The 19,079-nt window shown below is 31.4% G+C and overlaps 1 protein-coding gene across 1 annotated transcript in view; it reads right to left on the bottom strand.

Annotated features, from left to right (window-relative positions):
• Positions 1–587: 587 nt before the first annotated feature.
• Positions 588–19,079, bottom strand: part of LOC106466868 (plastin-1-like) — a 54,602-nt gene continuing 36,110 nt past the window's right edge. Inside the window, exons 5-13 of the mRNA XM_013927170.2 lie at positions 17,961–18,168; positions 16,932–17,117; positions 14,589–14,663; positions 13,876–14,086; positions 10,919–11,007; positions 10,142–10,331; positions 8,219–8,328; positions 7,200–7,343; positions 588–2,675 (exon numbers count right to left, since the gene is read on the bottom strand). Coding sequence (XP_013782624.2) covers positions 2,490–2,675; positions 7,200–7,343; positions 8,219–8,328; positions 10,142–10,331; positions 10,919–11,007; positions 13,876–14,086; positions 14,589–14,663; positions 16,932–17,117; positions 17,961–18,168 — 1,399 coding nt within the window. The 3' untranslated portion in view covers positions 588–2,489. The remainder of the gene's footprint in view (positions 2,676–7,199; positions 7,344–8,218; positions 8,329–10,141; positions 10,332–10,918; positions 11,008–13,875; positions 14,087–14,588; positions 14,664–16,931; positions 17,118–17,960; positions 18,169–19,079) is intronic.

Below are 19,079 nucleotides of genomic sequence, written 5' to 3'. Positions count from 1 at the left end.
CATTAAAATAGGTCTTAACAACTCTTGGAATACAATATTACCAATTAATAGTTATTTAGATGATGCATGAATATTATCATTTAAGGGAAAATCCTAGCTACGAATGTGATTTGAATGCAAAACCTATCAACAGAAAATACAAGCAAATGTATTTTCTGTTGATAGGTAGACAAAGCTACAAACTTTCTGAATGTAGGTAACGGTCACAGGCCTTTCCGCTTGAGACCAACTACCAAATTAATTCGAAGTTAACAATAATTGTTGCATGCGCTTGTGTGTTATGTATGTATGTATGTATGTATGTATGTATGTATGTATGCACACACACACACACACACATATTCTAAAATAAACTGTGAACATTTTCATACAAGTATCTCCTACAATCTTCATAAAACTTCCCCAAAATTATTATTAAAATTGTTCGGAAAGTAGATATGTAAATATGGAAAGTTGTTATATTTAACAAATTTATATTAGGTTTTGATAACGTTTTAATTTCTAATACATCTGAAACTGTCCAAATATTTGTTCTACACTGTTATTCAACTTGTAAAAAAAAAAAAAAAAAGTTAAGTCACCCATAATTAGTGCATAACCGAACAAAAAAACTTTATTCAAAGGTTTTGTACATCCTGCAGAAAATGGAATGTATCAAACAGTACATGCTTGGGTTACAAATTTAAAAATGGGATCAGCAGAACATAACAAAGTTGTCATATGTAATATCAATATAAATTTTAGGAAGTACAATTGCCAAGAAAAATATTTAAAGAAGTGTTAAAGTATATTGTTTTACCTATTTCAACTTGAACAAACGTAATTTTCTAAATAAATTCAGCAAACCCAAATATACAATATATAAAATGTTTAGATGATCTAAATACATTATTTCAGTCCATAAGGTTAATGAAAAGGTAAACTGTGAATAATTATATTAATACTTAAATATACTTATATTATTGAAATATCACTTACAATATTAATTACGTAATTTTGTAATTTTATGACAAATAAATGCACCACATATTCATAAAATGATCAGTTCAATTACCAAGAATATGGAGTCCTTTAGTTTTAGCTAAACTTGTCTCAAAAGGAATATTAAACTGAAACAGAAATACATTTATACAAGTTATTCACACATATTCAACAAAACAAAGATGCAGGTTAACTTAACAATGCATAATATGAAGGTATACAAATATTTAATTAAAGATCTTACAATTAAGATAAGAGAACCAGAAAAAAAGAAAAAGAAATTACTACATGTATATACAATCCTGTTACAACAATGCAAGTTTAGGTGGAAAAAAAAAGGCTATAACATATTCATTAATTAAGCTATCATGATAACGGTCATGAATATTTCAATTCATCTTGAAAAAAAAATCAAAAAATCATATTAGGTTTTTTTTTATGAATATCCAAAAATAGCATTTTTATAAAAAAATAGTTCATATGGAAGACAGATCTGATTTTTAACAAAACAGCACATTAAAATACAGAAGTGTTGTATAATGGTCCCTTTAAGTAACATCTGACAATGAGCCCATAGCCATGGACATACCAAATCTACTAATAGATGAATTAATACACCAGTGAAACACAGTCAGTTTACATTGGTAGTTCACATATACAAAGACATACCAAATCTACTAACAACTGAACTAAAATAAAGATTCATATCAATGAAGAACAATATGTAAAGAAGAGAGACATTAAACAAAAAACTGGTCTATATATATATATATATATATATATCATCCTAGAAACTACTTAAATACCTAATAGTTGAATGCAGGTAAGCATTTTAAAGCCAATCAACACTCACTAAGTATTTGTTTTAAACACTCAAACCCTTTTATGTAATTTTACTACCAGATATCAGGAAAGACTGAACATTAACCAGTAACATTAAAAATATTTAGTAATTTCTCTGATAAAATATTATTAATATAGCAAGCAGACAAAAAAGTAGACCCTTTTTAATCAACAAATGCAACAACAGCAGTAAAAGAAAAACTAAGTTAAAAAAGTTAGATATCTTTATCTGATATTTTGGAAACTAAAACGTTGGACTAGTTTTCTAATGTTTGCATGACAAATAAGAATGAAAAAATAAAAACAAAGCTCTGTTGATCCCTAAGAAAGAAGTTACTCATATAATGTTGCCTTATATTTACCCTGCGAAAAATATGTAATTCAAAATTCAAGTAACTTTTCCCAACAACATCAATTTTGGCAACATATTTTCATTTTAAATATTCAGAGTAAGTCATTGATAAGAATACCCACCAAGCACACATTAATGGTAAAGATATGATGATTAAAGTGCCCAGCACAAATTTAATCTTCCTCTAAATGATCAAAAAAGCCAAAATATAGGGTATTTTATTTTAGTTTAGTGCACTCAAGTAAAATAAAAAATAATTTTTGACATGCACTTGCTTTGTAAACACTAGATGTAACTGCTCATGGTTTTGTTTTTATTCATTACTGTTGTTTTGACTTTTTACTCCCATGTTTGGAATGTAGTCTCGGCCCATCAGGCATGAGAACACTGTCATTACCATCTTGGGTTTGACTTCAACAATGTCTTCAGGTAAGGCATAAATACGAGCACCGATTTTACGAGCTACAGAAATGGCATATTTGGCATTTGCCATCTTCTCCTACAAAAATAATAATAATTCATTTTATATTTAGAAAATTACAAGATGGCTACATTCAGTAGTAGAAAATATGACTTCCTGTTTATGATAAGTGATATCTGTTGTTGTTTAAGGCTCATAAGTATCTATATTTGATTTAATAAAAGTTAATTTTTATTGCATGCTTTCATTTATTCAAAAAAGGCTGGTGGTCAATGTCTATGTAACCAAATTACACATCTTATTATAAAACATACATGTTAAAGATCAGCTGATTAAGTTCGTGAATTAATACTCAAGTTTGTACATTATACTAACAAGAATTGTTATATTTTCACTAATCAAATAATAAAATCAAACAACTTTTCAAGAATAAAGGGATCTCGAGTTTATTTAGTCACTGATTGCCATTATATAACACAGTATTGTAATAGGATTTGTAAAACAAAGAAATACAAGAAAATGTAACACAAAGATAATCCAACACTATAAAAGTCATATTGTTTACCAAACTATCAAAACACAAGAGTATAATAATGTTTTTTACAAAATAAAAAACTTTTCATGCACAATTTCAGTTTTATTACTAAACATTCATTATAGAGTACTAATGAAAACAAAAACAAAATCTACTTCTTGAAAACTTTAGCATTTTTCTCAGAAAGAGAGTGGAAAACATTCATTTTTGTTTATGTTATTAGGTCAAGAAAATAATGTAACATTTTTGAATTATTTTCGTTAACCACCCCCAAAAAACATACATCGCATATAATCAGGGCCGGCGATACCATTAAGCCAACTAGGCAGCTGCCTACGAAGCAGTCCTCGGAAAGGCGAAGTACTGACCTTTAAGGGTCACAGTTTTATTTAAATTAGTTGTTTTAAGTGCTTTGTTTTGTGATTTTTATTTTTTCTACAAAACGTCTGTTCTTAAAAATTGAAGTTGGCAATTTTTTTTTGGGGGGGAGCAAGTAGCTGGCCTTGCCTAGGGCGCAAAATAGTCTGGCGCCGGCCCTGCGTATAATAGTCAAATGAATTGCCTAAACGTCAATTTAGTGTAGCCTATATAATGTGTAAAGTTTAGTATACTCTAATCCCTTATAGTGATGTCACACGATGAGACACACACACACACATTCTGCATGTAATACTGTTTGAATACAAGAAAAGAAACAACACTTCTGTAGCCACAAAGAATATCAAAGAAGTTTATGGAAATATTTTGAACGTTCATAAGTGTCAACGATGGTTCAGTAAATTTTGTTCCAGTGACTTTAGCCTTAAGAACTATGGGCAGGGGCCGACATGTTGGAATTGATATTGATGCTCTAAAGACACTTGTTGAATCTAACCCAAGGCAACACACTCATGAAATGGCCCTGAAATTGCATGTCTCTCATGAAACAATATGTAAACATCTAAGGGATATGGAAGAACTCCATAAAAAAAGTGTTTGGGTGCCTCACAAACTCTTCAATGATCATCATTTCCAACGTGTGAATATTGCTTCATCTCTTCTGGTACGTAACGCTCGTGAACCATTTTTGGACAGAATTGTCACCGGTGATGATAAATGGATTCTCTATGTGAATATTAAATGCCAAAAACAATGGCTCAGTCCTAGACAAAAACCACTTCTGACCCCAAAACCTGGACTCCCATCTGCAGAAAGTGATGCTTTGCATTTGGTGGGACATCAAAGGAGTAATTCATTTCAAACTCCTCAATCTACAGCAAACTGTCAATGAATAGATCTATAGTCAGCAACTTGAATGTTTAAATCAAGCCCTTCATCAGAAATGCCTTTCACTCGTTAATTGGAAAGGTGTTCTTCTTCTTCTCCACAACAATGAACATCCACATGTGGCACGTTTGACGCAACACAAGATTATGGAATTGGGTTGGGAAGTTCTCCCCCACCCACCATATTCTCCAGTTATGTCACCATCAGATTACCATTTTTTTTTTCGTTCACTGCAACACTATCTTAATAGGAAAATGTATGCAAATGTGGAAAGTGTTAAAGAAGACATTGACATGTTTTTTGCTTCAAAGCCAAGTGATTTTTTTAATCAGGGCATTAATAACCTGATTGTAAGATGGAAAAGCATCATCAATAAGAATGGAAACTATTGCATTTAATAAATGTTTTGTTTTGATATATAAATTGTTCGGGTTTTTTTATCTAAAAAAATGCTACATTAATTTCTTGATGACCTAATACAATATTAAGTTTCAAATTTTACTGCACTTTAGAAGTCTAATAAAATAGCACTGGCATCACTATGATTGACAGATACCTTAACACTGTAACTAACTGATCCTGTCTGAACAGAATAAATAATTAAAGTATCATTTACAGCATCAGAACTTTCAGACTAGACTGTACTGCAAAAGCATCAATAAGATTACAAAAGTAGCACTTACACCATCAGGCAGTCTATACTGTAAAATATCAATAAAATAGACTAAAATAAAACTTAACTTTTTAGGCATATACATTTTTTTAGTATATTAAGGTTTATATGCATGTTTAATTAGTTCAAGTATACCTCTAAAACCATTTGAAACAGCCCAAGACACACAGGGATGCAACTGTTCAGTACAACCTGAAGATTCAAAGTATGCAAATAAGTTGACCTAATCCATATATCTGATGACATCAAACTTCCAATATGGCCACCATATTTGAGAAATTTGTAGCTTATTCTATTTTCTTCTAATTTGACACAAATAAACCACCTGATTTCATGAAAAACAGTTGAGAGTTATTATTTAACCTTTTCTATGTTGTATTTACTGTTCAGAGCCCCTTGGAATAGGCAAGTTATGTTATCTTTAAGCCAGTTTTTTTTGAGATGGTTTGTGAAAAGGAGGTAATGAAATAATACAACATTTATACATGATCAGTTTCCATTTCCTCATGAACACAGGATTGTCACCTTTTCTGAAAGGTAAGACAGTAGATTTCAAAGCTATTGGCATGACAGATGGTTCACATTCACTGTACCACACAGACCCGTGTTCTGTCTACATACAGTTCATGCCCTTTGTCAATTTATATGCTATCATATTGTGAACAAGCCTGTGGGTGACTAATACATCATCACCATCCTCATTTGCAACATTTTTAGTTTACCTACATAGAGCAAACACTTAAGAACATATCCACTTTTTGGCACAGATAATATAAAACCCTTGAATCCTCATTCATTCAGTTTCTTAGGGTTGTATTGTTTCAAAACAATTTGCCCTTTGAATGCAATTGTTATTTCATCCAATTCCGTTTTTTGGACTAAACAGTTGTGCGAACTTAGGAATTATCATATCAGTCAGTGGAAACACCTTAGATAATCTGTCATGACAAGAAGCACTTCTGGAAACTTGACCACTATTGTTTCCAAAATGCAGGAAGCTCAAGATCAATTCACATCTATTCTTAGTAAGGGCACAGCAGCATTCAGGACTGTCAGTTAGCCAAAACATGTCCCAATAGTTCTCTATCTCAGGTTTATTGACTAAGTCCATTGCAAGGTGCAAAGCAAAGAATGCTTTCATCTCTTGGTGGTTCACAGGTACACGTTTATTAATTCGTAAATGTGGTTTCAAATAATCCCCATTCCTTTGTAAAAACTGATCAGCATAATGGTTTGTTCCTGTTACAATGTGATCAAACACATAATCATCCATGAATAATTGCAAAAAATTTATAGGGTCTGCATCATTTAAATTCTGGCTGTCCCTGCACCCTATATTTCTATTATCAAAATCTGAAAATCCAAAGTTTAAAATGTTTATCACCCATCATCAACCTCCATCCATCATTATTTGCAACAACAAGTCCATGCCTAGCTTGAATGCCATCAATAAGTCGACCATGCCCACGTGCCGGTTGTTGTGACCTATTAGGCCTAGCCCCGGGTCTGGCCTTGGAAGACGTGTATGTGTAGTTGTATACCCACCTGTACTAACAATGGCAACAGTTATATTGTTATTACATCCTGCAACATGTGCACAAGATCTCCCTTGAATTCTACCTTGCAATTAAAAATAGGAACCTCATAATTACTGTCACCATCATCACTTGCCCCCACGGGTCAAGCTTTGGCATTACTACCATAACTATTCACAAAACATTCAGGTTCAGAGCAAGAACCATCATCAGCTTACACAAGTTCAATTATCTCTTCAAGAGTGAAAACACTGAAGCAATTTGATGCCATCTTGGGTCCATTGTCTCAAAAAATTACACAATTTTCAACTGCAAATATTACCAATTTTTTTGAATTGCAACACACACTATATTGGATACAAATCAGCAGCTGAGATCTTCATCTATGCAGATTAGGCTTTGTCTATTGATCTTGTGCATTAGATTCCCAGGTCTAGTGGGAAATTCAAAACATCGCTTTCAGGCATGACTGTACTGTAAATTTTTGAGTCTGGTAGAATAGCATCAATAAAATAAAGTACGATTTATACAATTTACACAGCAACAGACTGATCATGACTGCATAAAACCAATAAGAAAAAACTATTACTTACATCATCATCACTACCAGGCAAGACAGCACTATAATTAATTGAGCCTGGTTGAATTGCATCTATAAGGTCAATGACAGGAGTAGCATCAGAAATTCCAGAGTCCTGAAAGCTCTTAACACTTGTTGGTTTTCCCGCTTCCTTCAACTAGAAAATAATGAGTTACACAGTAATGACCCATAAAAAGTTTGTGCTTGTCCATATCATAGCTTAGTAATTATAACAGAAACAGGTATTTATAGAAAATACTACTCAAATTGTAGTAAGATGTTTATTAGAGTTTTAGAATCAGTCAACCAAGTAGATTAACACCAATTCATACAGTACCGGTGTTTACCTTTTGATCGCGAATAGGCCAATTAATCTGTATAAAATAAAATATTGATGTATATAACTTTAAGTAGGAATAACATGTACACACAAGTTTCTACAGGTTAGTTTTCATATAAAACTATTATGAAATTGTTTTAAGCTAACAAATGTAAAGTTGGGACTATTCACTGCTGTTTACAATCTTTTAATGTAAACTACACTTAAGAGAAATACTCAAACAACTTAATAAACAGTTCCTTACAATCAACAGATGAAAACTTATTGGGTGTACTCAAATTGTGTGTTAAAATCCTGTAAAAAAAATAAATTTCATAAAATCACTTATAGTTGGCCCTATCAAGAAGCACTTTACCAGCTCCAGAATCCTTCAACACTTTAAAAATGGATACTAAGAGTGTAAAAAGGTTAATGTTTTAAAAATAACACCCTCAGAAGAAAGATCAAAGAGAAGTACTGAAAAAAAAAAGAGTAGAAGTCAATCTCCTAAAATTCACAGTTCTAGTTGAATGTTAAATTTAAATATAATGGTTGTAATGGATAATTATATATACTAGTATATACTAAGGTGCAAAAAAAATGCAATTTAATTTCTAAGTAAATAAAGCACTTTAAACTATTGAGTGTGTAAGACAGAAAAACATGACAATGACAATATTTGTAGTATTTAAGTATATTTGTAGAAATGTTACCTTTTTGTTTACCCACTCCACAATCTGCGTTTCCACAATTGGGTTACCTGTTGCGGCCAACTGGGTCAGAATGCTGAGCGTGTAGGCCCTCATCAACTGCCACACAAGAGCTACGAGGAATCAGAATAATACACAGTGCTGTACAGTCACAGTTAGATTAGTTCTCAAAGTAGTTGTAGTTAACAGATTCTATATTACTCAGAAACAAAATAATTTTAAAACAATTAAGAATAGGAACTATACCCCATTTCATAAAATCCATTTTAAGACGCATGGATTATTAAAAAGCTTGTTGCAAAAACAAGCTACAGCTAAAGGTTGTGTAAAATGTAACAAATCATTAGAGAAAGAAACCAGTTTAAGAACTGTAACTACTGGTTCTTCTCTCAGGAAAAATAACTTTAGAAACCTTTGTATAAAAGCAGAAAAAACATCTGTGCATCAACAAAATTTTATTTTTTGTTTTTGTAAGAATTAAAATGGTTACTATCTATGCATTACTTAATTGAAGTTTGTGTTCATCAAACAATTTTGCACATTAAGATATAAGATGGACATGCTGTCAACTGGATCATTCAGTTTAAACACTGGACTGCAATGGTTAAAGAACATGGTTTTTCCATTATGTGGTTGGCCTGGTCAGTATAGCATAGAATGGTACAAAACATGCCCATTCACATCAAACTAAGAAACAGGGCCAGTAGCTGTTCAGTACACTTGAATATGTTATGACAGCTCATGGAATTAATGGTTACTATTCACACTCTGAACCTCTCCATACCTGAGAATATACACACAGGCACAACACTCAATGCAGAAAATCTGTGCACAAGTTTCAAGATTTTTCATGTTTTAAGACAAATGATCTTAACTCTTGAAAAATATACCACAATTTGCTAGCTGGTAAAATTCTATCACACTGAAAGAAATACCACAAGTTGCTAGCTGGTAAAATTCTATCACACTGAAAAATATACCACAAGTTGCTAGCTGGTAAAATTCTATCACACTGAAAAATATACCACAAGTTGCTAGCCAGTAAAATTCCATCACACTGAAAAATATACCACAAGTTGCTAGCCAGTAAAATTCCATCACACTGAAAAATATACCACAAGTTGCTAGCCAGTAAAATTCCATTACACTGAAAAATATACCACAAGTTGCTAGCCAGTAAAATTCTATGTCAACTTCACATTCTTTTTCTGTTTATCTTTCTACTGTGTGATAAGTTTCAGATACCCAACAGCATGGGCAGTTAAAACCTCCATCAGATAATGGCCTAAAATTACAGCAACAAGATATTTAGTGAAACTATTTTTTCCAAACACTGAAATCTCACACAATGGCTGTAAATGTCTGAAAGATAAGTTTTTTAAGTTCTTGCCACATTAGAAGATTAACTCTTCCATTGGAAAAAAACATTCAGACAAGTGAAGGTGTGAATCTGCTAATTATTGTAAGTTAACTGCTTTATTTACAGTAGACATTATCACACAGCAGACTAAAGCTCTTGAGTACACTTTGCAAGCTGAAGCAACAGAGGAGTACACACACGCACACAATCTTATGCTTGTTATGATATTTTAGCTCAATCAAAATAATTACAAGTTAAAAATTTGCTAGTTGCCTTAATTTTAATAAATAAAAACTTATTTTTTCTCACTGTACTATATTCTTATTCATAGGAAACACATCAACTGTTATTATAGCAATGAACAAAAATATCATAAGTAGACAACAGCCACTAAGAACTGAAACCAAAACAATTTCAACATAAGATGACTTGTATTTGGTAGTATTTAGTATCTAGAAAAACTAGAGATGTTGATATGCAACAACAACAAAAAAAAAGGAATGGAAAGAAGATACATATGGTGAATAACCGTTGAAGAAATTATTGGAATTAATAATGGTACGAACCAAGTGTAAGGGTTGGATTTCCTTCTGAAATGTCATTTCCAGCAATTCCCACTAACGAAAATTTGAGTTTTTTGCCAAGGTCAACAGCATAGTTACAATTCTCCAGTTTCTCCATGAAACCTTTCAGTTTACTAAACATTCTGTGTACTTTATTCCAACTGACCACTCCTGGTTTGATGATGTCAAACAACTGGAAAAGATAAATAACTTAACAGCTACAGCTCATGCAGTTAAGCTAATAAAAAAAAAAAAGAGTTTAAACAGTAAATATATAATGGAGGCCTATCCAATAAATGCTGGGGGAAAATGTTAAAAATGTTTTTTTTTTTAAATAGTATTAGTTACTTAATAGTCATGAAGTAATCGTTTTTAATATATTTAATTATTTCTGTGTCATGATCAAGCCTTTAAAAATACCACCATTGCTATTACTATTTTGCAGTAGCTATTTGATCATTACAAAATATCAAAATAATAACTAATGTTTTTCAATTTGTGGTAACTATTTTAGGCATATTTACATTTCTTTTTTCATATAAAAAATTCCTAAATGTTTTGCTGAATTATGTACTAACAATTTACTATTCTTTTTTTTTTATCAATACATTAAATGGTGTCTGACAATAAAATCACAAAAAATATCAAACTGTACGTACACTGGCAGATTCCTTTGAAGTGCTGTACACACTTTTATTAAAGGAAGTTTTAACTTTGATTTAAAAGTTTATCAGAAAAATAAACAAAATTTTATGGCTGGGGCTAAAGTAGTATCCATACCTGAAAGATGACTAACCCATCAGCTAAGTCACTGTACAACCAGTTCACATGAGGGTTAACTCCCATGCTATTCATCCAGTTACGATATGCTGTGAAAATATTATAAAAATAATGGTGTCACAACTGAAAAAAAAATCTTACTAAATATTATTTTTTGTATAGAGCTAAATAAAGATAAAATACATGGACTAAAATGGTAACTTTCTAGGAGTACAAAAGCTGAAAATGAGTGAAAGCTCTAGGTTAATCAGTGTGATAATTCAATGGTGTTACAAAACTTCAAGCCTGAGTTATTGCTGTTTAGGAATTAAAACTCTGCTAAGTTTTTTGATATGCATTGAAACAGAGATATACAGACAAACCCATCACTACGTGCACTACTAAAATATGTACTGTATCATGTAGCAAACAATCCCTCAGATCAAACAAAGGAAAAACACAGACTAACAACTACCCATCACTACGTGCACTACTAAAATATGTACTGTATCATGTAGCAAACAATCCCTCAGATCAAACAAAGGAAAAACACAGACTAACAACTACCGTTTAAACTTCGTCTATACAGAAAAACTTTTATTATAATATTTTGGGCAAATTATTTAAGTTATGTGGCATATAAAAGCCAATAGCATTTTTAAAATTAAAATACTTTCCTATCCACAAACCTTCATTATATAATTTTCAATATAATCCAGGTAATTTTATCCTAAAGTCATATAAAAAAAATTAATTTTTTCAAGTATGAAGTAATTAACTATTTTTCACGTTTCCAAAAGTGTACAAAACGAACGCGTTTTTCAAAAAATTTTGAAATGTCATTTGTTATCGACAAATAATTAGCAAAAATACTATACTGCAACTTTGGCAAGTTTTATGGACTTAAACATTTTTTTACTCTCTTTCCCAGTACCCTTATTTATAATGACTAATTTCTGGTAACTTTTTTAAAACCTATGCCATTTCATGTTAATACTTTTAGCAGATGTGAGGAGTCACAAAAATGTGTATATTTTTTTTATATGTTCATGAAAATTACAAATATTATGAAAGATCTGTAAAAAAAATGAGAAAAATAATTTATAGCAATATTAACACACTTGTAAATTAATTTTTTCCAATAAAAAAGTATAATATTTTTATTGTAATAAAACACTATTTAGCACAGAAAGAAGACAGTTAACATTTAAAATATCAGTTCTTATTCTTGACAAACAAGAATCAAAATGCTTCTACAGGCGCAGGAGAACCATGGTTAATTATCAAATCAGTACTGTTAATCTCAGAAAAAAACCTTTTAAGCTAAAGGAGCCAAAGTAAAAATTGAAAAAGCCAGCAACAAAAATTTATTAGGACAATAATTTTCATCAGTTTATGAGGGCTGTTTTCTGACTGGTTGATTAATTCAGGTTTATTCAGCTTAATAAATTAGTCACAATTCATAGGAGTTCTAATTATTACTATTTTCAATTATTCCAACTGTCCAAGTAATTGAGATATTGTATTTATGATTAATTTTTGAGTACTTCAAGATTCTTCCACTTTGATCCAGCCTGGTGTGGTGATTAGAGGGTTGCCTCAGGATTCATGGGATTTAGTTTTGATTCCAGTTGCAATTAAACTTGCTTGCCAATTAAGTCAAAGGGTCACTGCATTTTTTTGTTTTTGAGTTATGACAAAACTACTAAGGCTATCTTCTTCTAATGCCCTTAATTTTGAACTGACAACCAGCCAGCAACAACTGTGGAATTAACCGTGACATTATAATGTCTGTAAGGCAGCACCAGGTATAAAACCATCATCTTCAATTTGTGAGGCAACCACCTTAACCACCAATACTATGCTGGTTTAGGGGCTTTATAATATGATAGTTCTATTCATTGGTAAAGAAAATAGCCTAAGAGTTGGCAGTGGGTGCTGAAAGCTAGTTACTTTTTCCTTTCTGGTTGGCAGTTCAAAATGAGGGATGGTAGCATATAGTCTTAGAAGCTTTCCCATAACTCAAACAAACTTGTTCAGCTTTAAATGCATGCCAACTGAACATGCACCACAACATCATAGCTACTACTACTTCTTCCTTTGGCATGATGCTATTTGTGTGTTCTGGTTGTACACAACATGAATCTGGGATGTGGCCATTGGTTAAAGAACTTCTTTAGAATAAATAACAGTATAGCTTTAACTTAATATATTGCTTACTTATTACATGCTAAAAACATAACCAGTTACTTAGGATATACAAGCAACAAAAGGAATGGCTTTGGGTACTTGAGACTTTCTCTTAGCCATAAACTTTTTAAAATTTTAGACAAAAAAAAAAGTATTAGGAAAATCAAAAAATGTATTACATTACTTTGCTCAGTAACTATTATATTATTATTATTATTATTATTATTATAATATACACATGGAAGTCATCTACATCTTTGTTTCAATCTTACAACATTGAATGTTCTTAGTTTGATGCCTTATTCTAGCCTATGTACTTAAAAAAATAAAAATCCTGTCATTTTCTTGTCAGAAATATTGAGTCTCTATTAAAGTAATTATTCTTAAAATATTTAGGTATCATATCCTTTAGTAAAACACAACTCTTATTATAGAAGTAGTACATATATCATCATACTTATCATTTTCCATGGAACACTATTAAAACTATTTTCAGCTTTTGTATCATGTTGTTTATATGGTACAATTTCACTTACAATAGTTTAGGACTTAATGGCTGAATTTGAATTTAGGATTAAGCTCCTTTTTTTTAATCCTAAATTGTTGTATCTGAGGATGTTAGAAAATGTCTTTCAAAAAACATGAAACAAACTGGATAAATGAATATTTATCTCCTGTGAGTATAATTGATTTGTTGAATGTAATTGGCTGATGAGCCCGATGACTAACCAATTAGCAAATCTAACAAACTGCTCAGCTCTAGTTCCAAAAATATTAAATATAATTACTCTTTTCTTCCCTGGTTTCTTCCAAGTTCTCTAATTCTAGTGGTACTTCCGGTTTGTCTAATGCTGGATGGTTGTTAAACAGATTGGCAACAAAAGCCACATTTAACTTGTAAACACCTTCAACAACATCATTGGGTGTGAGAAAACTGCGACATCGTATCTTGTCAGCCTGCTGCAGCATGATTTCTGCTCGACTCACTAGATTTGGTTCCTAAGATAAAATGGGAAAGTCTATATTAGTCATCTTTGAGATGTAAAGAAGAAAGAAAAAAGACACTACACTCTTAATGCTAAAGTCAAAAATTCTCTTTCTACTCTGAAACCGAGAAAATCTCAAACTACATTATTTTGCAATGAAGAACTTTTATACAAACTTCAAAGAACAAGAGCTAAAATTTGTGAAATAAAACTTTCACAGGTTTTACTTAGAAAGTAATATCAGTAATAATCTCAAGATTAATGCTTTTTATAAAATAAATCAATAATAACTAGTTTGTCTAGACTTAGTTACAAATGTGTTAAATCCCTCATTTGAACTCTGAAGAAAGAATAACAATTATATGATATTTAAAATTCCTTTTATATAAATACAAATATCAAATTTATGCTCTTTGTATTGATAACATATGCATTTGCACTACATAAATGACTTGCAATTAAAATTCTTTAAAAACTCTTCTAATACATTTTTTAAATATATCAATAATACTTACTCGAAGAGCTTCTGTTGTAACTCCAGCTTCATGGGGAGATATTTGGTACAACAGATGTGTATAGATCTCTGAATCCTGAGAAAGAGAGAAAAAATTCCACCTCAATAGTTTTTTTTTTTTTTTGTTTGACAAAACTGTGTGTGAAAACCTTGTTGATGACAAGATTGAATAATTGTGTAAAACTAATATGATTTTTGTTATTATTTCGTTGAAATCTATATTCACTAACATTTTTTATACAATGTTTCTGTTTCTTGGTGCATATGATCAAATATATACTACAGTATTAGAGCAGCTGGTTTACTTGAAGACCAAAACAAAAGTGCCAATAAGTTGTTAATGCATGTCCTTTAGTGGTATTTGAAGCTTGGATAACAGAATGGTATTCTGTCCTAATCACTTCCAATACTGTATAGTTACAAAGATCTCTCACTTATAGTAATGATAATGGAGGCACTCAGCCAAATGAAAGATTTTTTTTAAATACTATTGAATTCCCTAAAAGTTGCCATAACTATGTCACATTTAACAATTTGCTAGTGAAGTATTTCTGGAATACAAATACTAAGTATATACATATTTAAAGGTTTTCAAGAAATATGTTTTAATTTTTATAATATCTATAACATACAGTATGAAGAAAGCAGCAGATCAAAAATGTTATTAGAAAAACGTGGTCACTAGTGAACCACAATACCAAATAAGGGAGATACAGGCTACAGGTTTGAAGCCAATCCCACGAGTTAGCCCGGGACATTTCAGTCATGACCTCAGAGGTGCACGAATTCACAGGTATTAATTTTCACAGCAGACAAACATGGTATGTTTAAGATGGAACCCCAGTAGTTTAGATAAAACCATGAGTAAATGAACCAATGTCACAAAAAGGTAGTTAACGGGATAGCAATGACAGACAAGGGTGAAATACTCATAGTGAAAAGACAGGAGTTACATGGTTTGTCTTTATATGTCCTAGGTTAATTGTCTTGGATGATTTCGCCAAAGATATCAGATAAGGGACAGAAATAAGTTTTGTAAGGACCACTAACAAAGTGAATTTTGGTTCCAGTCTGATGGTATAATCTATTTGTTGCTGGAAGATCTCACTTGTACCAATCGAGTTAAAATTACTTTTGAAAATAGATCTGCTAAACTTCTTGAACAACTAGAGAAATACTAACAATTGTGTATACAATTCCGCATTTCCAACTCAAAACATCAATTTGTCCACACTTAAGTTGCTCTGAGGACCTGATCCGACTCCAAGAAATGGCAGCGATCCAGAATCTACAAAACGTCTGCTGCACAAATTTCTTGTAAATATGCTATTTCTGATCTAGTCTAACATGTTTCACCTAAGGTTTAATAATGTATAAAGAGTGAAGAATACTAACTGTACTAAGGAAATAATATATTTAAAAATGTTTAAAGTGGAATTACTTAAAGATATCTTAGAAGAAATGATAATGCAGTTATAAAGATTATGAACGAAAGGATTTCTCGTTTTAATTTAGTTGATAACTTAACTAATGTTGTGTCTACGTTACTGAACTAATAGAAGGCCTTATTAACGAACATTTAGATCTTCAGAGTGATGAATTCAATGATTTATAGTTAGTGTTGTTTCAAGATAATCTTGAGAATTTCAATATAGATGAACTGGTCACCAGTGTATAAATACAGACATTAATTGATTAGTATTCCATTGTCTCTGCGAGTTCTTTATTCCGCACATAAACTTCCCCAAGTTGGTGGCTTGTGTGCACTGATCATGAAAGCAAAACCCAAAACACAAATAAATTTCTTTGTAATTAATGTAAAGTCAAATCCAAAGACTAAGCCCACTGAATGCCCACACACCTGTTACACTAGCCTTTTATTTTTAGCATGAAAAAAACTATACTTTCTTGGTTGGAAAGTATTCTTCTATCAGTATAAAAGAAATCCATTCATACAATACAAATTTTTTGTTATATTTTTGTTCAGTATTTAACAGCTTTTATGATAGCTGCTCTTAAAACATTTGCTAAAACACAATCATGTTGGCAAGTCTTTAAAACACTCCGACATAAATAAGTTAAATCATAGAGCTCTGTTAATATTGAACATTAACATTTTGACTTGACTGAATATTTTAAGCTCTTCTTTTAAAATTATAAAAGTACATGAAATAAAAAGCAATACATTCATGGCTGAATAGTATCTTTTTTTTTTTTACCGATTTATTCATAATTCACTGCATACAAAAATGTGAAAATCTAGATGACTATCTAATCTTAGTTGTATAACCATAAAATGCAACAGGATATATTTTACATGATGAATTAAACTAAATGCCCTTACCTTAACATCAGATGTAAAATTTGTGAGCCTTCTAGCAACACCTGCCCTCTCCAAGTGATAGTTCACCCATCGGATGAGAATGTTTTCCGGTGACAGTTTGAGAAGGTCAGCCATTTCCTCACCAGGAAAGAGCAACTGCACTAGTCCAGGGCACTGTTCTAGTGTGATCTGATTAAACAGACCAATCTTGGAAGAAATATAACCAGATAGGTATTTGTTATTTTGTACTGACAGGCTCAAATTTGTCAACTCTTAAGAAATTATTCTAGTGAAATCTAAGGCAATTCTGAATCTTTAATCTACAAATATGTTAGTAATCACCATTTTATATGAAATTGAAACAATCTCTTTTGTAACAGACGATTAACTAGAATATGTGTAAGGACTTACCTAATTTTCTGGATGAACAATGAATTTCAACTGATGTCGATACATATTTAACTTAGAATTTCAACATATTTGTTATCAGGCTTATATATGAATACAATAAAGCATTACTTAAATAAACAAACTGACTAAGTATATAGATTAAAATATTAAAAGTACATTTTCCAAAACCTTAAACATCAAAAACTAAACACTACAAAATATTAAAAGGCTGCATTTAATACGACACACACACACACATGCACACCGAGTTAAAATAACAGTGACATAGTTAGTAAATTTATTATTCATTTTCAACCTGAACAGCATAAAGATTACAGACTATAAGCTTAGATGTAGCTGTCACTAATATAAAATTGTTGACAAAGATGAGAGTAACCAATCAGCAGCAACCACAACCAACTTGGATCTTCTGATCCACGGCCTATTATGCTAGCCAATAGACCTTGGCCAACCCTGTATTATTGACCTTTTGGTTATAGGGTATCATATTTTTGTGTTGAATTTATTTCCTGAACCTACACGTTTTTCTAACATAATGATAAAGATTAATTATAATTTTATGGGTATACAAAGAAATCTTTAATCAATAAAAGATAATACAATTTATTTAATATTCAGTTTGCTTCTTTGTTAGCTTACCCGAATTATTTGCCATAGGAGTCCCAACACCAGGTGGGGTTTGCCTTTGGCAAGGTCATGGGCATCAATATTGATGATGTTACAGCCTATGGCTTGGGCAGAATTCAGAGCCAAGGTTAAGTTCTCATGCTTTGTGTAAACTGTGAGATTCTTTTTATTTATTGCCCTCTCATCAATTGTTTCAGCACAAGAATGGTTAATAATTTTGCTGTAAAAATAAAGAAATGCAACAATAATAATAAATACTTGTACAATGACACATATTAATGACATCAAAATGAAATAAAAACAGACTGGAATGCTACAATAGTTGCTTCACACAACAGTCAGAACACAAATATTTGCCCGACAACTCAAGACCTAGTTCCTAAATGTATGTACATAAACTGTTAACCCGTAAATTGTCGTAACTCCCTCAAGCTGTGTAGAAAATTATGTTCAAATATGAAAATTTACAACTTTCAGGAAATAAGGTTATTCAGAGAAACCAGTTTACAAGCACAATGAACCCCTTACTACTGCTACAGGATTACTCAAGCTTATATCTTCCCAAACAAAATGATGGCTTAGTTAAACAAGTACCCGTGTTCATCATAGTTTTATCTCTGTCAAGAACAGACTTTAGTCTAAGTGTTATGCTAAGCATAATTTAAGGAAAACTGATTTTATCACTTATTTATATACATATATACTGAAGACAAACAAAGAATGATGTATAATTCAAAAATAATTAAGTAATACAAAGTGAGCAACATTATACGTAGGTACGTAAGTACACACAAATACAAATATATTAATAACCAGTTTATTTCTATGTAACACCATAAATAGTAACTACTCACTTTATAAACTATTTACTTGTATTACATTTTATTGTGTCTTAGTTAAATGATTATGATAAAAACATACAGTTGCAACTTTACAAGACTGGTTTCTGTTGAGTTTTTTAAGTGGTCACAAAACTAGTCTTATAACAATGAGCAAACATGATAACTTAAGCTTTTATTTTTCTCATGTAGAAATACTGGTAGTGTGTGTGTGTGTGTGTGTGTGTGTGTGTGTGTGTGTGTGTGTGTGTGTGTGTGTGTGTGTGTGTGTGTGTGTGTGTGTGTGTGTGTG

Source organism: Limulus polyphemus, unplaced genomic scaffold (genome assembly GCF_000517525.1).
Source record: "Limulus polyphemus unplaced genomic scaffold, Limulus_polyphemus-2.1.2 Scaffold2404, whole genome shotgun sequence".
NCBI lineage: Eukaryota > Metazoa > Arthropoda > Merostomata > Xiphosura > Limulidae > Limulus > Limulus polyphemus.
This window is presented reverse-complemented; position numbering and strand designations above follow the sequence as displayed.